General features: G+C 38.3%; 1 protein-coding gene across 1 annotated transcript in view; it reads left to right on the top strand.

Moving 5' to 3' along the window:
- Positions 1-20,639, top strand: part of ITGA2 (integrin subunit alpha 2) — a 102,588-nt gene that overhangs the window by 69,199 nt on the left and 12,750 nt on the right. Inside the window, exons 14-26 of the mRNA XM_072824637.1 lie at positions 1,465-1,668; positions 2,382-2,518; positions 5,141-5,280; positions 8,423-8,574; positions 10,321-10,431; positions 10,996-11,078; positions 11,486-11,627; positions 12,772-12,864; positions 13,478-13,554; positions 13,642-13,725; positions 17,173-17,275; positions 19,029-19,139; positions 20,097-20,201. Coding sequence (XP_072680738.1) covers positions 1,465-1,668; positions 2,382-2,518; positions 5,141-5,280; positions 8,423-8,574; positions 10,321-10,431; positions 10,996-11,078; positions 11,486-11,627; positions 12,772-12,864; positions 13,478-13,554; positions 13,642-13,725; positions 17,173-17,275; positions 19,029-19,139; positions 20,097-20,201 — 1,542 coding nt within the window. The remainder of the gene's footprint in view (positions 1-1,464; positions 1,669-2,381; positions 2,519-5,140; positions 5,281-8,422; positions 8,575-10,320; positions 10,432-10,995; positions 11,079-11,485; positions 11,628-12,771; positions 12,865-13,477; positions 13,555-13,641; positions 13,726-17,172; positions 17,276-19,028; positions 19,140-20,096; positions 20,202-20,639) is intronic.

The raw sequence follows: 20,639 nt of genomic DNA, 5'->3' as shown, positions 1-20,639 counted from the left end.
CAAAAAAACAAAAACCCTAGATTCCACAGCTTATTTGCTGTGCCCTTGGCACCACAGAAGCTGGTATGGGCCTATAGACCCTGGGCTTGGCTGATGTTGCAAGCATCCTATGATGACTGGACTTTGCCATTTATAGGGTTGGGACCTGCCTGTTATGGCATCTGAACCCACTACTTATGGTGTTTGGACCGTGCTCCAATCTGGGCTATAGAGGTAGATGAGGAGAGAGTGTTCCTACCACTCCTTGGCCCTTTTAAACTGTGACTTCTTTTTTTTTTTTTTTTTTTTTTTTTTTTGTATCCCAGCATCACTGACACTGGTGTGGGCCTGAGGACCTTGAGCTTGTTGAGGTCAGTGAGGTCTCACTGAGATAACCAGATCTGACCAGACCCTGCTCTGACCTAGGCTTTTAAGGTGGGATGGTAATAATGTAAACCAATCCCTCTGACTTGGAGGGCTTTCCCTGTTGCTCCTCCACCATGTGGCAGAGTTCTAGAGTTGCCTCTTTTAAATGCTAATCGCTCTTTTTAAATTGTGGCTTATTTTCTGTGCCTAAGGACAGTGGAATCTGTTCCTGCCCTCTCAGTCCTCTGCATCCTCACTGTGTCAGTTTCCCTGTGTTACTTTGTCTTCATCTCTCTTGGTGTTCTCTTGCCATTTTCTCTGTCTGTGGTTGTTCAGTAGCTGTCCAGTCAGCCCTCAGTACTTTTTCAGGAGGAATTGTCCTATTAATAGGTGTAATCTGATGTGTTCCAGGCAAGAGGAGAATTCAGGGTTGCTGTCTTGGATCGGAACTTAGTGGTCTCATTTTCTACTTCCTATACCATTATAATTATGCCATTGTTCAGTAAGTTTTAAGGTCTAAAATTTTTTTTTTAGTTTTTATTTATTTATGATAGTCACAGAGAGAGAGAAAGAGAGGCAAAGACATAGGCAGAGGGAGAAGCAGGCTCCATGTACCGGGAGCCCGACGTGGGATTCGATCCCGGGTCTCCAGGATCACGCCCTGGGCCCAAGGCAGGCGCCAAACCGCTGCGCCACCCAGGGATCCCAGTTTTAAGGTCTAAATTAAGATATTGTGTTTTCTGTTGTGTCTCTACCTTAATTTTATTCAAGATATTATATTTTTATCAACAAACTTTAAATCAAAAGTTTTAGAAAGAAGTAAAGATTCTAATATTAAGGGGGAAAGGAGACATAGATATGGATAGTGTGGTATGTAGGTGGTACAGCCACAGTAAAGAGAATCCATCCCTTTCATCTCAGTTTGTGAGCACATATCCTTTGAGCTTACTTGCTAGAATTCTCATTTATAATTCTCATCCTAGAGAATTTTGAAATCAAGGTTTGAAATCTTGCCTACTTTTAACAGTTTACAAATTGGTTTGAGCATCATTTGCTGTGAATTTTCAAGGTGGAGGTTGGAAAGTTTGCTTTAATCATCCTTCTCTTCCCCCTTGCAAGGGCGTTTTGAATTGGCACCAGTTTCTCGAAGGCCCCAATGGTGTTGAAAATGCTCGGTTTGGTTCAGCAATTGCAGCTCTTTCAGATATCAATATGGATGGCTTTAATGATGTAATAGTTGGTTCGCCTTTGGAAAATCAGAACTCTGGGGCTGTGTATATCTACAATGGTCACGAGGGCACCATTCGCATGAGATATTCCCAGGTAATCCTGAGTTCCATAGTGATGCATTTACATGTGAGTATCATCATATTAGAGCTACCATGCAGGTAATCTGACCCATCCCACCTAGTGTAGAACCTTATTCATTCACTAAGCAAACATTTAGTAAACCTCCTGTTGTGTGTCAAGCACTGTTCTAGGTTCTGGAGATGCTGTAAAGAACAGGACAGATAAAATTCTGCCCTTTATGGATCTTACATTTTTGTGGAGGAGACGGGGGGGGGGGGAAATAAGATAAGTGATATAAAGTGTTCCAGATCATAATAAATAAGGTATTTTTTTAATTTAATGTTCAGGGATGGGAGTTATTAAGTACTTTAAAGGGTGACCAAGGGGCCTCATTGATCAGGCAACTTTCCATTAAAGTCATGAAAGATGTGGGCTAGGAGAATAACCATGACCTGAGCTTGCTTCAAATCCTGCTCAGTCCACTGATCTGCTGCTGCATTGTGATTTTTTTTTTTTTATGTTAAAAGAGTCATGGTGATGACTTGGTGATTTTCTGTGATGATGTGGCTGCAAGAATAATAAACAGATGAGAAAAGCTGTGATTGAAAAATGAATGGAATTTTGTGGAGAATAAAAGAACCTGAGAAGTGGCTATGTAGAGAATCTAACTATGCAATGTAGAAGCTCCCTTTTTTTCTATCTCAGTTGTTATACATTATCATTTCATGTAAAACTTGCTCTTACAGAAAATCTTGGGATCCAATGGAGCCTTTAGGAGCCAGCTCCAGTACTTTGGGAGATCTTTGGATGGCTATGGTGATTTAAATGGGGATTCCATCACTGACGTGTCCATTGGTGCCTTTGGGCAAGTGGTTCAGCTCTGGTGAGTCAATTGAAAGCCAGACACAAACTAGCTAATTAAAAAGTGACCTGCTAAGTAGAGCAGATAATTGTGCTGAAATTGTGGAAATGCTACCTGCGTTCTAGAAGACTCCAGGACAATTATGTGTCATAATTTATGTGTCAAAGGAAGAAAAGTATTTTTCCTTACAGGAGAAAAAAAAATATTTGCTTACCATTGCTATCACCATTCTCTATATGATGAGCAGAAAAAGGACATAGACGAGACAGAGCCTTTGAAATGGTATCCAAGATATTTCTGAATATTATCTTCCAAATAACCTTACCTCCGCTCACAGAAAGGAAGCCTCATGAGAATGCCCTAAAAATACTGAAAACTCAGACCACACAAGTAAAGTGTAACTTCTCATGTGGTTATGAAGTAACTTTTGAAATTATTAGTCATAAACAAGAAGCCATTATTTAGGTTTAGCTGACTTCTCATTGACCTCAGTAGCAGTTGAAGAGCAAGAGGGAACAATAAGGAATTCAAGGGCTGTGATTCAAAGACAAAGACAAATATATTGGTTGGAATTAGAAAGAAATTGAGAATTAGATTAAGAGTCTTCCCCCACCAAAAAAATATATTTCATTCGTTCATTTGTCTCTGTTGAAAAATGTACTTTAAATGTCCAAATACTTCAAGAACAGAGAAACATTACATATTGGTGTATTGTTTCTGAGTTTCATTAAACTATTTACAATATTTCACGTGTACTTTTAAAAGATGAAATGCATTGGTTTTTTTTTAAGATTTTATTTATTTATTCATGAGAGACACAGAGAGAAAGAGGCAGAGACACAGGCAGAGGGAGAAGTAGGCTCCATGCAGGGAGCCCGATGCGAGACTCGATCCCGGGACCCCAGGATCACGCCCTGGGCTGAAGGCAGACACTCAACGGCTGAGCCACCCAAAATGCATTATTTTAGGTGTATCATTTTAATGAAAACTTCACGTGGGGGGAAACTCACAGATCACACTTAAGACTGACAGATTCAAAAATATATTTACTGAATAAAATCAGTTAAGAGTATCATGCCATTAGAAAAATACAAAGTATATGGTGGCATAGTCACAGAACTTTTTTTTTTTTTAATTTCTAAGAAATCCTACCTTTCAGTGAACATCCCCCTGTAGCCATCTTGGTAGGCTTCATCCTTCATAGTCAATATAATTGCTATACTGTGACACTCCCTTTTTTTAATTTTAAAGATTTGATAAGTAATCTCCACACACATCTTGGATTTTGAACCCACACTGCAAGGTCAAGAGTCACATTCTCCACTGACTGAACCAGTCAGGCACCCCGATACCTTTTAATATAGCCAATGATGGCCAGACTTTTTTCTTTGAAAGTGGATTTGATTCTTCAAAAAGTCAAGACACATGGAATCAGATCAATTTATTGAGGTATCAGTCAAGCTAGTTTTATGCCATTTTGTGGTCACATTCCTATAAGGTGCAGAGACTGGATTTTCTGGGAAACTTGCTAAGAATAATTTCTAAAAAACAAGTTAACAAAATCATTTCAATCAATACCACCATCTCCAATGGGATAAAAGATGCTCTTAAAAGATATTAACTTACAGAAAACATTCACTTGACATTTTAGTTCTTGTAGGTTTGAGAACATGTTGTTAGATGTTTTATGACTACTTATTAGGGGGCCTTGTAGGTATACAATTAACTGACAAAATAATTTTTCAATTGACTCAAGTCCTTTAAAAGATGATACCTGAAATTAAAGAAAAAATGTTTTCTGCGGTGGTACTTTTCAAAGCAGTGAAATTACTAATTACTACCTGCTGCTCTGTAAATAATGCAGCATGTGCACAAGGATCGTTATGATGAAGTACAAAATTTTACTGACAGAGGAACTAGGAGAACATGAATTCTAACTCTTCACTTGCTATTACTCAGTAAATTGATAAGTTACCAAATATCTTTGGTTTCAGACTTTTTCATCAGAAGGGAGACAATATTTGTTCTATTTCACAGGAGTGTTCTAGGGGCAAATGAGACCATGTGTATGTGAAAGCTTTCCAGATATATAAAGGGCTGTGCCAGAGTCAGAGGTCTTTAGCTCCCTGCCTGAGAGGCTCCTCGGCCATTTTCTGGTGTCAGGCTAGTTGCCACCATCATATCATGGTCACATACCACACATCAAAGAATTGTTGCCAACCATTAAGGGAGGCAACAGGGAGACAGCCTCGGCCATGCTCCTCGGCCGCAGCCACACCCACCTTGCCATCTGCTCTCTCCCTTCTTTTTGTGAGAAGAGCAAATGTCACTTTCTATAGCTGGCAAAACATGGCCAGGACCATGACTTTGTACTTCATTTGCAAAGAGATTGTAAACTCACATCCTGCACTTACACATGCATTACACACGAAAAAAATTAAATGTGGATTGGGCTGGTAATAGAGTCACAACACAGAAGACATAATTCCTACCTGCCACTTTAGAGCTTTCATATATGAAATACTGTTCAAGTGCTTAGATTGTGCAGAGAATAATTTGATAATGCTGGCCCTGGGTCCCTTAGGTGAAGGTAATAACATGTACACTTGGCAGTAACTACCTACTTCCATTTATGTCTTTCAGGTCACAAAGCATTGCTGATGTATCTGTGGATGCTTCATTCACACCAGATAAAATTACTTTGTTCAACAAGAATGCTGACATAACACTCAAGCTCTGTTTCAGCGCCAAGTTTAGACCTACTAAGCAGAACGATCAAGTGGGTGGGTTGACCTGAAGTAATCTGTGTGGAGATAGGTTTGCTTGTAGAGTCTTAGTTGTGAACATAACCTACACTTTGGGTTTATAGACCAAAAGAAGGAAGGGTCTTGCAGACATTTAAATTGACACACATTTGAGGTGTGTGAGAATGGTTAATTACGCATGGAAGGTATGGTTAGATCTTCCCCAGTTGTCTCTAGAAGGTAACATTCTGCCACAGAAAGTTACTGTCTCTGTGACCTAGTCTCGGGCTCTCCCAACTCTATCCAAGTTTCTTTACCCATGGGTTCTTTACCTCAAATCTTGGGCACACACGGATGATACTAGTGTATGCCTATATTAGTATAGGCATAGTATAGTATAGTATAGTATAGTATAGTATAGTATATTAGTATAGTATTAGTATAGTCGGTTATGGCATGATCTAGATACGGTGTGTTCAGCACAAGTACCAAATATTCCTATTCTTGAGGAATTAACATGCATGAAATAAGAGAAAATATAAAACAATAGGTGGTTTGTGCCCCAGTGTTTAAAATGCTCTAAACAATCCAGAGAAGAGAATAAAAATCTGAAATGTGTTCTGTCAGCAGGAAAGAGTAAGGAAAACTGGACAAATGTCACCAGGAATTGTCATCTCTCTCTCGGACCAGCTGAGTCCCCTTTCAGGGTGTGGCCAGGTCCTTCCTAACCACCACCCCTCACTTTCATCTCTCCTGTTCCAGTGCCTGCAGAGCATGGCAATGGACTTAGTACTTGATGCAACACAGCCTTCTTTCTCTTGCTGTTTTTTTCATGGGTTCTCATCCCCCTTCCATCAGATTTTGGCTCTAACCTTCAGACACCTGTAGTTCCTATAAGTGATTCATTAAGCGGTTAACAAACCAACTTTAACCTGCCCCTTTATTTCCAGCCTTTGTCATGATTCATACCAAGAAATACATAGGTTAAAATCCTAAAGCAGAAGTTAGATCCACATCTTGGCATGCTTTCCATGGTTTCCTACTTTTCATATCTATCTGGCATTTTTCCTTTCAGGCTTTCAAACACTGACCCAACTCTGAGTAGCACATCTCACGGCTTGCCTTGTAGCAGGTGCATTTGAGTAGCCAGGAGAGTTGAGTCAAAAACCATTTCTGTATAAATACTAAGTGACTAGATGTGATGCACAGCATGATGACCGCAGCTAACAATACTGTGTTGTATATTTGATGGTTGCTAAGAAAGTATATTTTAAAAGTTCTCACCATACATATAGATATACACACAGAATTGCAACTGTGTGAGGTGATGATCTGTTAATGAACCTTATTGTAATCATTTTCTAATATTTACATATATAAATTAACATACATTGTTACATACATAACAATATGCATTGTATACCCCAAATTGATACAATATTATATCTCCAATACATCTTTAAAAAGCTGGGGGAAAAACATTAAGTGGCTAGTCTGCCTAAAACATTAATTTGGGAAATAGATTAGTTGGCAGAAATGGCTGGCTGGTTAGCTCTCCAGGCCTGAAAGCCTGGATTTATCCCCTAAATCTTCCTCTTTTTGATGGGGCTTCAACCCTTCTCTTGCTATAACTTGAAAGCAGCTTTCTGACTTCAGGGAATGTCCTTCCCTGGGCTTCCTTTCCATTGGGCACCTTTTCCTTGATGTCTTCAGGTCCACACAGACAAGCCAGTCATGATCCTTTGTCACTTAATTGCTTGGCAATAAAAGTATGTAAGACAAGAATCCCATCTTCACAACTTTGTAAATTTATAAAGCATATGGTCTTTATTATTTATTGTATCAGGTGTTCACTCTGGTTTAAAGTTAATAACCCCCCCCAAAATTAGTATATTGCTTAGGAGGCTATCCTTTTCATGAGACTACTTGAGAAAAATGAACTAGTATTACCATGTGTACTAACTATGTCTGGCTGTGTTCACCTTCCTGTCATTGTGTTTCCTTTGTATTATTTTCCTCATTTGTTTTTAGTCCATTTGATTCACTTGCATTTTATCTTTGTTAACTTCACTAAGTCATTGGAGCAAGAAAAATTATCCAATATCTCTAATAGGTATTTTAAAGGTTATCTGTAGAATTAATCTATTTTGGGAGTCTATTCACCTTTAAAATCTTGAAAAGAGTAAAATAAGACGGAGTAAGGCCAGATAAAGCAGCTGATGCTTTGAATATCATCAGATCACCTTCCTCAGTTTTGGGCAGCAGACTCTAGTTAAAGGCTCTGATACTTTGTATATTGGCTACTGGCATCAATTTTTATTGCATTTTTTTTTCATTTTCATTTCCCTGGGTTAGTAGTAGTATTCTGTTTTTTTTTTTTTTTCTCATTTTCATTTCTCTGGGGTAGTAGTTTATCTCTGTTTTATAGATGAGGAAATGGAGGTTCAAAGAGGTTGCACAAATTGCCTAAAGCCATTGAGCTCATAAATGGTGGAATTAGAATTCAAACCAAGTATGTCTGATTCCAAACTTATGACTGCATAGTTGCGTGCCTTCCCTTCATATAAGCATCTAGAGTGTTCTCTCAAAGTATGTCAGTTAATCCTCAAATAGCAGTTAATCCTCACAACTGCATGGAAGCTGAAAGAACATGAGTTCTGATTTCAAAATCACCCCAGTTTTATTTCTGACCATGCTTTGTGAATGGAGCCGGTTTATTTTACCCCTTTTATTCTATTATCTGAAAAATGAGATAATATCCATTTTCCAGGTTGATAGCAAAACTTTTATAAGGTAACATATGAGAATGTGTTCAATTGCGGGCACTCAGTAACTGCTTCTTTATCATATCACCATGTTAGGGATGATGAAACCAATGCTTGAGGAAGTGAGTAATTTGCCCAAATTCACTCAGTAGATTTCCTGGTGGCAAATCTGCTTTGCTCCACACTGCTTCAAACCATGCTTTGAATCCCATCTGTCTGTATCCACAGTCACCTACATCATACCAGAGCCTGAATTACAAATGTCATGGTTGGTCACTGCTCACAATGCAGTGTAAAGACTGTTTTTATATTTTCTCAAAGTCCTTGAATTCACCCAGTAAGATACAATAAGGCAGGGATGGTTTTTCTGTAAAGGTTTATTTGTAATAACATTTCTTTATGATTTTTTTTCATAGCCATTATATACAATATCACAATTGATGCAAACTTATATTCATCCAGAGTAACCTCCAGAGGTTTATTTAAAGAAAATAATGAAAGGTGTTTGCAGAAGAATATGCTCATAAGTCAAGCACAGAGTTGCGCTGAGTACACCATCAACATACAGGTGGGGCCACAGTCCTCTTTCCTCTTTTCCTCTGAGTAACTAATGAATGGTCTACGTCTAAAAAGAAAACTCGGGAGTTAGAAAATGCTTGCCCTTCTAGTTAATGCTTTTCTTGTTTAATTTTATGGGGGGAAATAATATTTTTTCTGCTAGTACATGGTCACATTCAATGAAAATGTTACTAGTATGAAATTTTATTTAGGATTACAACTGAAAGTCTAAAAAATGATATTTTTAAAGAAATCTTTAAGATTTCTTTCTTAAATGTTTAACAGGATGGGCTTTTAGTAGACAGTTTTATTTTAGTATTTTCTTATCAGGGAAAATTTTTATTTTCAAGCTGCTAAAAGGACAATTCCAATTGTGATTTCCACTATTGGATTTAAGTTAACATAGGTGAAGGATGAGGTAAAAATTATTTGCTCCAATCTTATGCCACAGTTACTATAGTTGACATGAGTTTTGAAAATCTCACAAGTAGGAAAAATGCTTCTTGAAGGAAAATTTCCAACAGGAAATGGATTTTATAAATTATAGGACTATTTTCCCCTAGGAACTATGTAATGGTATTTGAAAGTGTGATTTCCTCAGGAAAGCATTTTTAAAAGAGCTGCTTAAGAACTTTCCTAGAACATGGTTCTCAGAGTTTAAGATACATAAAAACTGCCAAGAGAACTTTTATAAAATGCATATTCTGGGTTCCCACCATCAGAAATTTGGATTTGAAGGTCTGAGGTATATGCCGATTTAAGGAGTACTCCGAGATATTCCTGATATTAGATGAATGATACAAAGTTCACATCTCAAAAACTACTAAGTATGATTGGGAAAACAGAGTTAATAGAGGAATTAAAATCAATTGCATTGCTTAATTTCTTGTTCATGTTTAAGGAGACTTACTTATGAAGGCCTGGACCTTTTTGTCGTTAAGATGCACAATTATCCAGATTCTTTAAAGGGCTAGAAGCTGGATCTCCTTCTCTCCAATTTTTGTGCTAAGTCATAGATCAAATGAAACATGCATTCCATTCTGGGGGAATGAAGTCAGCCAAGCTATTGTTCACACATAATCCTTTTCATGCTGATGTGTGCTGTGAAGTTCTTAAGAAGGCATATGTGCCTTGGGTCAGCGAAGAGATCTCATTCGGTTAAGATACACCATATTGGATATCAATACTAAGCCCATCCTGTGTGCCAGCCTTGCAGCCAGCTAAGGAAATCTATCTAATTTTGTAGAGTGAGTTAGGTTTTGACTAAAGAAGGGAGTTCTCTTGTCATTGCCCAGTAGCCAGCCCTGAGCAACCTTCCCCTCTCAGTTACAATATTTCCTCCCAGAAATTTGGTCAGGATACCTAAGAACTCTTAAGTCTTGGTGGTAGGAACTGAAAAGACCTAGCCAACAACCCAAGAGCTGTGTACTGACAGGTCTTTTAAATATTAAAACTGGGCATATCCTCTAAATATTCATAAATTGTGTATGGATAACAAGATTTCTGGTGAGCTCAACTAAGAATTGCTGCTTCAGATCTTTACTGAACCCCAAGTCTCTAAGTGTCTTGCTGGTGGAGAGGCTAAGAACAGAATTAGGACAGAAAAGAAGAAGCAAGAGTCTTGAGAATTCAAAATGAGGATATTCTCCATAATTGAGAGGGGACTGTGTTGTTAATTGTGAACTCATTGTGGTCATTTTCTTGTTTGGGAACTACCGTGCCCTAGTAAACTGCCTCACTGTGTCTGTGTGTTTAGAAGCCCTCTGATGTTGTCAACTCTTTGGATCTGTATGTGAACATCAGCCTGGAACACCCTGGCACCAGCCCTGCCCTCGAAGCCTACTCTGAAAAGGCCAAAGTCTTCAGTGTAAGTGTGGTTTACCCTTCCTGGAATTCAGACTGGCTAGGAAAGCTTCATAGTCACTGCAGTCGTGTTCAAAAGCTACCTAGGACATAACTTTCAAATTGTTAGTTTTCTAAGTGAAATATGTGTAAAGTTCACCAACATGCAAGTTCCATGAAGGATGGAGATTTTTGTCTTCTTCACTGCTGTATTCCCAGACCCTTGAACGGTGCCTGGTCCACCATAGGTGTCCAATAAATATTTGTTGAGGAAATAAATAACCATAAAGTTAAACACCTTGTTCTTACCACCTTTAAGAAATGTAACAAATAGCTATGTTCTCTGTATCCCTCCCTACTTTTATCACATTCATCTTCATCTTGCTCCTTCAGGCAAATCATCACCTCAAATTTTGCTTTTATTGACGCTTCCCTTCCTATGTTGCTAATCATGCATATATTCCTAAAATATTGTGTAGTTTTGCATGGTTTTGAGCTTTATATAGATGGAATGATACTACATGGATCCTTCCACAATGATTTCTAACTCAAGAGCACATGTGTGGGATTATTTTTCCTTTTTTTGTAGATCCCTTTCTACAAGGACTGTGGGGATGATGGAGTTTGCATCTCAGATCTAGTTCTGAATGTCCAACATCTGTCAGCTGCTCAGTAAGTCTGCTTTAGAGCTCAGTGTAAAGTGTGGAAATAAGATACATTGATCACTTTATTCAAATGAATGTTTATGGAGATTTTTTCTATGAAAGAAACATCCATAACTAATAAAGACCCTTAAAATCTGAATTTTAATTTCTACCATCTATAAGGGGGAAAACAAGAAATCTAAAACCATTTGTATTGGGATGGTTCTTCTCCCTGCAATGTAATTAAAATAAGTGAAGAAGAAAATCTAATAGCATTGACTTATTTGTTGTCCATATCATTTTACTATGAGATGATTTATTAAACAACTTTCTCAGTCCTCCAAATCTAAAGTTTTATCTTTTAATTTTTTAAATGAGTGAAGTATTTGAACACTGACCTTTGTAACTTTAATAATTCTTTTTTCCTTTTAACAGAGATCAACCTTTTATTGTCAGCAACCAAAACAGAAGGTTAACATTTTCAATAACCCTGAAAAACAAAAGGGAAAGTGCATACAACACTAGAATTGTTGTGGATTTTTCAGAAAATTTGTTTTTTGCTTCCTGGTCCATGCCGGTAGGTGGTAACACTCTGAGCTCACTGCTCTTGTGTTTTTGTTGTTAGTGGCCATCTTGCTCACACTCACATCCCCGAGTCCTGTATGCTGTCTGAAGAAGCACCTGACTTCTGGGTGTGATCAGTCCTAACTTTGGGGGCTCCCAACTAGTTAGACCACATGAGAGTGTAGGCTGATTCTGTAGCGAGCCCAGTTCTGCTTCACAGCTTGGTCAGTTTTTCCTTTGCCCTAAGTCTTGGCCAGACACTACCATAAGTCTTCTCAAGCCATCTGTGTGAGGAGGCTGCGTAGTGCCGCACAGATACTTCAAGCTGCACTTGCTCTGAGAAATTCGAGTCCCATTGCCCAGTCCAAGCTTTGTAACCACAAGTCTTGCGACTGCCAAGATGATGCATTCCAGCAAGGTCAGTTAATCATGTTGACTCGATCACTATACCAGGAACACACTTGGCCATGAATGCCCCTCTGGCCCCTCCCCTGCCACCAAGCAATGAGAGGGAGAAGAGGGAAAAGCTGAGATTTCCCAAATTCACTACTTGATAAAAGGATTAAAAATGGTTCCATCCAAGTTAAAGTCAACACGAACTTAACAGATTTAGTGTTCTAAATCTATTCTGTCTTCGGTGCTTCAATTTCCTGTGCCAAATGAGAACTTCTTATTTTAAAAAGAAAAAAAAAAGCACCAAGGAGAACTAAAAAAGATTCTTTAAATTATTTAAAATGCAAACACCAACATATGATTTTGTTTTCTTCTCTCGAAACTACAAATTTCAAACACATTGAGAGAAAGGTATGTATTAAAGACAGCATTTCTGAATATTGGATTGAAGTTATTTTGTGCTTCTGAAATATAAGAACTAGGATTTACTTCTGGGGGGAAATTCCAGTATTTGACCTCACTTTTGGCTCATTGGGTGTCCTGCTTGGCAATAAAAGTAGTATAATAGCTACCTGGATGATCTAAGATTTTCAAGTCTTGGGGGACAATAAATTACTTCATTGTGAACCAGCTCTGCTGCTAAAATGCCCCTGTGGTTTATACATCTCTCAGCATGTATGTGCTCACACATGCACATGTGCACACGCACACACACACATGCACACTATATGCCAATCAGTCATTGTTTCCTTGGTCTCTTTTAGGTTGATGGGACAGAAGTAACATGCCAGATTGCTTCATCTCAGAAGACTGTCACCTGTGATGTAGGCTACCCTGCTTTGAAGAGGGAGCAACAGGTACAACTTCATTACATTCTTAAATCCACACTAGCCCCTCCTTGGCACTCATGTTCATTCACCACCATTCCACCTTCTTCGTTACGTAACACCATTTGACAGGTATCACAAAATAACTAGGTGAATATTTAAAGGAAGTTTTTTAAAAATCTGAATGTTTTAAGTTATTAATAAAAGTGAGATTTCCTTCCCCCTCCATGCAATTCATTTCAAAAGCATATACAATAAGGAGGGGTTTCCGTTTTGTTTTGTTTTGTTTTCTGAATACATTGACCAACACTGGTCAGAATGCTGTAGAAAGCCACAGATAGTATATGTTAACCCCTGACAAGCAAATTTCACATCGGCACAAAACTTTCCAATTCTGACACGTAGATATGCCTGTGATGTGATGATCTGCACATGTCACTTGAAAGGTGAACCCTCTGATTCTAAAGGTGTGGCAGGCTAAATAAAGCAAGGTGGATGAACAGATATTATACAAGTGTAAAAGCTTAAGGCATATAAAATTCACAATCAAACTGGAGTGAGTTTACTTTTCTGGGGAACTTTTTGTTAATTGGTCCCTGAGTATAAACCATCCTGGATTAATGAATTTTAATTTTGTGCATAGGTGACTTTCACTATTAACTTTGACTTCAATCTTCAAAACCTTCAGAATCAGGCATCTGTCAGTTTCCAAGCCTTAAGGTAAAACGTAATGAAATCATGAATTGATGATAGGTGAGCTTTAATAATATTCCTCTTTAAGTAGTTTCCTAATGTTTGTTTCAATAGCGAAAGCTATGAAGAGAACAAGGCAGATAATTTGGTCAACTTCAAAACTCCCCTGCGGTACGACGCCGATATTCACATAACAAGGTGAGTGAAACAGTGAGTCACCTGTGGCCACTGAGGTCAGTTGGTTTGTAACACATTTGGCTCAGGACTGAAGAAATCCTCCATATGTTCATTCTTAACTGGAAAATTTGAATTAAATATTTCCCCCCTGTCAACTAAAACAGAAACCCAGGGATGCGTCAGTCCTTAGGAGAATCTTGAGTGACTATCTGGGTTTACAGACAGAGGGCAATATCAGAAAGCCAGAGGAGCAGCCCTTCTGCCCAGGCCACAGTGAGAGTCCTCTGCAGCCCTTCAGAGGAGATGCACACTTTCCCAAGGGGTCAAAGCAGGACTCCCCGGGCCCTGAGGAGTTGCCACCACTTTCTTCTCCATATCGGCTCCCTACCATCCACATGAGCACTCAAGCAATAGCCCCATCTCTAAACACTGAAGTGCCAGGCACAACGCTTTACACATAGTAGGTCCACCACAAATATGACATCTAGTCATGGAAAATTAGTTTCTGGGTGGAAAATTCCTGACATAACATATTAGAGTTTTTTTCCCAACCAACTGGAAATGAGGCATTTGCCAAAGGAGATCATTTATGAAGAAATGCTGTATTCTCTTTTTTTGCTTGGCCAGAGCAAGCATAGCTGAAGGCAGTGGAAATAGGATACTGGTTGGTACCAGCTATCTTGAATTGTTCAGCAGGGCAGGTGTCTTGAGAAGTAGCTACGTGGAACACCATAGGCATGAATAGGGTGATGCATCACCTTTAACTCCCATCAAGAAATGAGTTAGGTTCATGGGTGCAGACACACTGGAGCACAGCTATGCAGGTACACAGGCTGAAGGTGATGCTCAACCCCCAGCCCAGGAACCAGAGTTCTCCATTTAGTGAGGCATGCTGGGAGCTTCTGAGCACACATGTCCTGTGGTATATTGCCAACAAGCCATGCTGCAAACAGTGTTTAGGGAGAATGGATTTCTCTGACTTGCCACATCACCCAACTCCTAAAAGCATGGAACACAGGTCATGCAGTAGATCACTGAGTAAAAACAAAAAGGAAAATGTGTCATTATGTCTAGAGCTCAAGATATATGAGCAAAGATGAAAGAATCCTTCTATATCAAGTGAGCTGCAAACAGCCAAAGCAGAACAAAATATAGCACAAGTCATCCATCCCTGAAAAACTAATCACTAACTGCAGATTCCGAAAGGACCCATGGTGCTAAAAGGATTGAAGGCCAATGCATCCAGAGAGATTGATATTACCACATTACCTGTCTTTTCTTCCTATCTACATTGATTCTTATCATAAATGCTTTTTCTTAATACAGCCTTTATAGGATTCTACTCTGCACCATGGCCAATATTTCCAGATACTTTAACATGAAATAAATATAAGATTGAAGTGAGACTTCACTTTCAATAAGGTCTTAGCTCTATATTTTTGTGATAGTATACTGGATTTTAAGACTGTCTAATGCTCTTTAAAATATACCAAAAAGGGTTTTTTTTAATTAATATGGAGAATTATGATGTATAAACACTAAAAATCCTACTATCCAGATAGTTCCTCTTGATGTTTTTGTTGTGTTTTGTTTCTTTAAAGAAAGACATGGATATAAAATCTAAAACACTATAGAAAGATAGACAATGGAAAGCGAAGTCATCCCTCCCACCCTCTGGCCATTCCAGAGATGACTTCCCTATTTTCAGAATATCTTCCAGACTGGAGGTTTGTTCATCTACCAGGATATATGCATGTAACACACTCACACACACACATATTTACCCAAATAGAATAATAAAATCCTTCTCTAACCTTGCTTTTTATGTAATCTTAGATAAGTTTTTGTATCAGGACATACAGATCTAACATCCTATTCCTGGCTGGATCATAATTAATGTAACCAATTCAAAATTAATGAGATATTTGGTTGTTTTGCATATTTATTTTGTTAACTATCACAAGTACTATAAAAAATAACATTTTTGCAATTTTTTTGAAAAAGTCCTACCCAATCATTGAATGTATCCCTTAGCAACCATTTTGATAAATGTGCAGTTATATTATGTAAATATTATGGGTGGAAATCATGATTGAATTACTTCTAAAATAGGAGACCCCTGAGGATAGCTAACTGCCTATAAATACATTGATCATGCACACTTAAGTAACTTAAGGAAAACTTAAGTAACACATGGAAAAATGTCAGCTCTCTTTAAAATGCAAAAACAGAGCATACTAATTTAGAAACTGACTCTTTTTAGGGGCTCATACAAAGGTCTTTTGGAAGGTAAGGGAATAATTCATGCATATACGGCCAGTCTCTCTGTTTTGAATTCTCGTCAGCATTCCCATTTTCCATGTAAGGCTGACAAATCATTGTTTCCTTTCATCTACATAACCTTGACAAATGCCACATCTATTTGAGTCTCCTAGGACATATTTTCCTTCTGAGAATTTGGAAAAGTTTGTGGGTTTTCTTTTAAGTATAAAAAAAGACAGGAGTTCCATAAAGAAGCCCAAAAATTATCTCAGAAAAGATCCAGTTCAATTTTTTTTAGGAAATAGAATCAACATACTAGAATTATGATAAATTGTCCAGGGGGAAGAAATATTGCTTTTCAGACTCCTATTCCTGCTACTAACCCCCCTACAGTCCCAGTGAAGCTATCCTGGTTGGAATCCAGCCTCAGCCTTAGAGATGAGTGAGGAGCATAGGGAAGGGTGTCCAGCTATGTTCCAGTCTGAGTGGTCCTGTGGGGATTCCTCTGACCTGGTCCTCACTTCACTTGCAAACCCTAGTTGGCAACCCCAAGCAAACAGATCGTATCATCTGATACCTCTATGTCTAGTCTAATAAAACCTCTAGGTCAGTCATCATAAACATGGTCCCTACACTAGTCATGGAAACAGACTGACCAAACTCAATTCAAACCAAAGCATTAGAGTTGGTTTGGAACTAGAGAAGGATAGGGAGAAGGAATAACAGGGAAAATGTATGCCCTACTTTACAGGCATCCAGTATAAAATACTGCAGGATCTAAAACCCAGCACCCTATCATTGCATTTCAGCCACCCAAGTGGAAAATCCTCTGGCTTTTAAATCCATTCATCCAATCAACAAGGACTAAGTGTGCACTGCATTAACATGGCAGCCAGTATATTAGCAATCTTGAGTTCTATCAGTCCTAAAGTAATATATTTGTACTTTTTTTAGAAACTTTACAGCTGGTAAATATTTAACAGAGAATCTTGCAGAAAGATCAGGAAGGGAAATGTTTTTAAAGGAATTTGTTTTAGCCTTGGAAACATTAGCCTATAAGTAGCATTTGTTTTCATTAGGTTTTTATAACTAAATATAAACTTTTACTTGTAAGATGAGCTAGAAGATATTTAAATAAAAGAAGTATTATGCTTCAAGAACAACAGCAAAACTAAAATATTTGGCTTTACAAACATCATCCAACAGATCCACCAACATAAATTTTTATGAAGTCTCTTCAGATGGGAATGTTCCTTCTATCGTGCACAGTTATGAAGATATTGGTCCAAAATTCATCTTCTCCATTAAGGTTAGTAAGCCTGTCATAAGAATACTAAATCAAGGGGGCACCTGTGTGGCTCAGTCATTTAAGTGTCTGGCTTTGACTCAGATCATGATCTCAGGGTCCTGGGATCGAGCCCCGCCTAGGGGCTCATCAGGGAATCTGCTTCTCCCTCTCCCCCTGCCTGGTGCTTCCCCTGCTCCTGCTCTCTTTCTCTCTCTCTCTCTCTCTGTCAAATATATAAATAAAATCTTTTTTAAAAAATACTAAATCAGGAAGAAAGGAAGGGGAAAAAGGAGAGCAGGAAGAGAAGAAAGTAAAAAGTTGAAAGGTACCAGTGGTTCTCAAACTTGAACATGCATTAGAATCACCTGGGGGAACATTAAGATACATGTCACCTGGCTCCATCCTCAGGGTTTGATTCAGTAGGTCTATGGTGAGACTAAAAATGCGCATTTCTAACAAGTTTCCAGATGTTGGTGGTGCAGGTGCTATACTTTGAGAACCACTAAGGCTCAATAAGTAAACAGTTGGGTTTTGTGCATAGCTATGTGTTCTGGATAAAAAAAATAATTGATTTATTTTGGAAGCAAATGTTCAACATTAATCAACAAAGTATTAACATAATGGTATTTTTCTATGGGCAAAAGTCTCTGGAATATAATTAACATACCAGTTTATCATGGGGAGATCACTTTTATTTGAGAAACCATTTATATACAAATATCTTTCAGTAAGTTTACATTGGCTATTAGTAAGCAATTATAATCTAAAGGTTATCAATTATATAAAAAGAAATTTGTGAAAATGGCTATTTTATAATAAATTATTGAAAATTTGGAAAGTAAAAAGAATTCATTCACTACCTTAAATGAATACCTTTTTTTTTTTTTTTTTTTTTACGTTTCCTACTAGTGAGTTACATGGTTATAACCCTACAATTTGGTGATTTAAAAAAGAAAGAAATCTTTAAAATTCCTGATTTGTGATTCTGATACTGGAATTTATAACATGTGGCTAGTATTTAGCAACTACTTCCTTAATAGCATATTTAATCAGTTAGTAGTAACAAAATAACATTCATAGGGTATAATAAGTTATCAAATATGTTATCTATATTAACTCATTTAATTCCCAGGTTAGTTACAAAATTGGTGGGACTATTGTTCGTATAGTTATTTTATTTTTAAGATTTTATTTTTGAGTAGTTTCTACACCCAATGTGGGACTCAAACTCACAACCCCAAAATCTAGAGTTGCAAGCTCTACGGACTGAGCCAGCCAGATGCCCCCCTATGGTTATCTAAAATGTTAACAGCCAGTATAAGACTTGAGCATTGCCCAGTTAGAACAGACTCCCCACCAATAAGAACAGATGCTGTACCTGCACACATCCACTAAGTTACTCATTATTTTTGATTTACAAATGAGGAAAACTAAAGCATATAGAGGTCAAGTATCTTGCCCAAACTACACTGTTAGTCAGGGACAGAGTGGAATGTCAGCCCTGGTAGCCCAACTCAACAGACAGTAAGTGTCTTTAACCAACTGCTAATTCACAAATCATTTACCAGTTTAAATTGTAAATGTTAATTTCTCCATGAAGAGGTGAGACACAGAGACCTGGGTGTGACTCTAAAGTAACAATGCTTACTTTCCAATGGACTCAATCTTACCACTTAATAGTCGCCCTCCATTAACAAAGACGTTATTGAGCATTTCCTTGGCAATAGGTGCATGATGTAGCAATAACCAGAATGTTTTCTTCCATACTTCACAGGTAACAACAGGAAGTGTTCCAGTAAGCATGGCATCTGTAATCATCCACATCCCTCAATACACCAAAGAAAAGAACCCATTAATGTATCTGACTGAGGTGCACGCAGATCAGGTAAGGACAACTGAATTGCCTATAAAAGTGTGCACTTCTGATATTTCAATACAGAAATATCCCATGAGGTTGTGGTGATCATGTCTGATATCATATGGATGGAAAGATGAGAAGATTAATGCCATGCATCCTGAGTGCCAATTAATTAGCCATCAGTTTCATATTAGAAGCAGGATATTGTTATAAGGAAGCAATTACAGATGGCAGAAATTATTCCTAAAGCTCTGTTTTGGCCAGGTGAAGATCTGATTCTGTTAGAGTCCTGTTCTTAGAGTAGTCGACTGGGAAGTATGAGGTTGAACCCACCATGGGAGACTAGTTGGTCTATGCAGCCACAGTTAGTAGCTGGTCTTTAAGATGTCAGCCTGGGCTTTCACCTGCTAGTGATCAACCCTGGCTCCTCATTTTTATCAGCTGTTTCCAGCCCAGGCCCAGGCCCACTCCCATTTACTCAAATCAGAATCTTCAAGACGAAGGCTCTAGTACCAAAGATTCCTTAAAAGCCCCCACCCCTAGGTGGTTCTAACATGCAGCCTGGATTGAGAAGCCCTGTCTAGCCAAAACCCTTGACACCGGCTCAGCCTTAGACTGGCACTCAGAGCAAATTCTACGGTAGCGTTACTCCTGTGATGTGTATAGGTGACTACAGGAAATCAAAATTTTAAAATGTTCCACAGAAAACCCTGAATTCAGTCAGTCACAGCCTATTATTTCAAACAGTCTTCTACGTATCAGGCTGTAAGAACCAGTGCCACCCTACCAGGTTGCATCAGGGACATTTGAATATTTCAAAGTTTACATTAGTAATTACAAGAAGTGTGGCAGGTTCAGTAATGTGAAAGAAGCCTAACAATCCCTCCTCCATCCTGACATGTGACCACAGGATTTCCTAACATGTTAAAAGGAACATCATAATGATTTTGCTTCCTGAAATTGATTTTATGTCCTTCTTTATAGGCCGGTGACATCAGTTGTAATGCCAAAATAAATCCACTGAAAATCGGACATACATCTCCTTCTGTGTATTTCAAGAATGAAAATTTCCGGCACATAAAAGACTTGGTGAGGATAGGTTAACGGGGTGACTTTGGGTGATGCATTATTTGTTTTACCTGGAAATCAATGCACTTCTCTGCTCCTATCACCTCATATTATAGATTTTTCTTGCTTTGGCTTTGATGGCCTGTATGAATTAAGATTTCGAAAATAAATCCTCAAATCTAGGTTTTGGGATTATTACTTATGCCAGTAATGTAAAAGTACTGGATTTCATGAAATCAAAAGTATTCCATGTGAAACTACTGTTTTGTATCAGGCACTTTGCAAGCATTGCAAAGAACTGAGAGGGAACTGGGCAGGCACTCTGAAGGGGAAATGCCTTGCATCCTTCATCCACATAATCACTGAGGTCTTATTTAGCTCCTAAGATGCTTCTCCGGCCACCCTTCTTGGTTTTCCAATATTTTATTATCTCCTGCTCCAGAGTGATGTGCCTTTCTT

This window comes from Canis lupus, chromosome 4 (genome assembly GCF_048164855.1).
Source record: "Canis lupus baileyi chromosome 4, mCanLup2.hap1, whole genome shotgun sequence".
Classification (NCBI taxonomy): domain Eukaryota; kingdom Metazoa; phylum Chordata; class Mammalia; order Carnivora; family Canidae; genus Canis; species Canis lupus.
The sequence above is the reverse complement of the archived record's forward strand: the minus strand, read 5'-3'. Positions and strand labels throughout refer to the sequence as shown.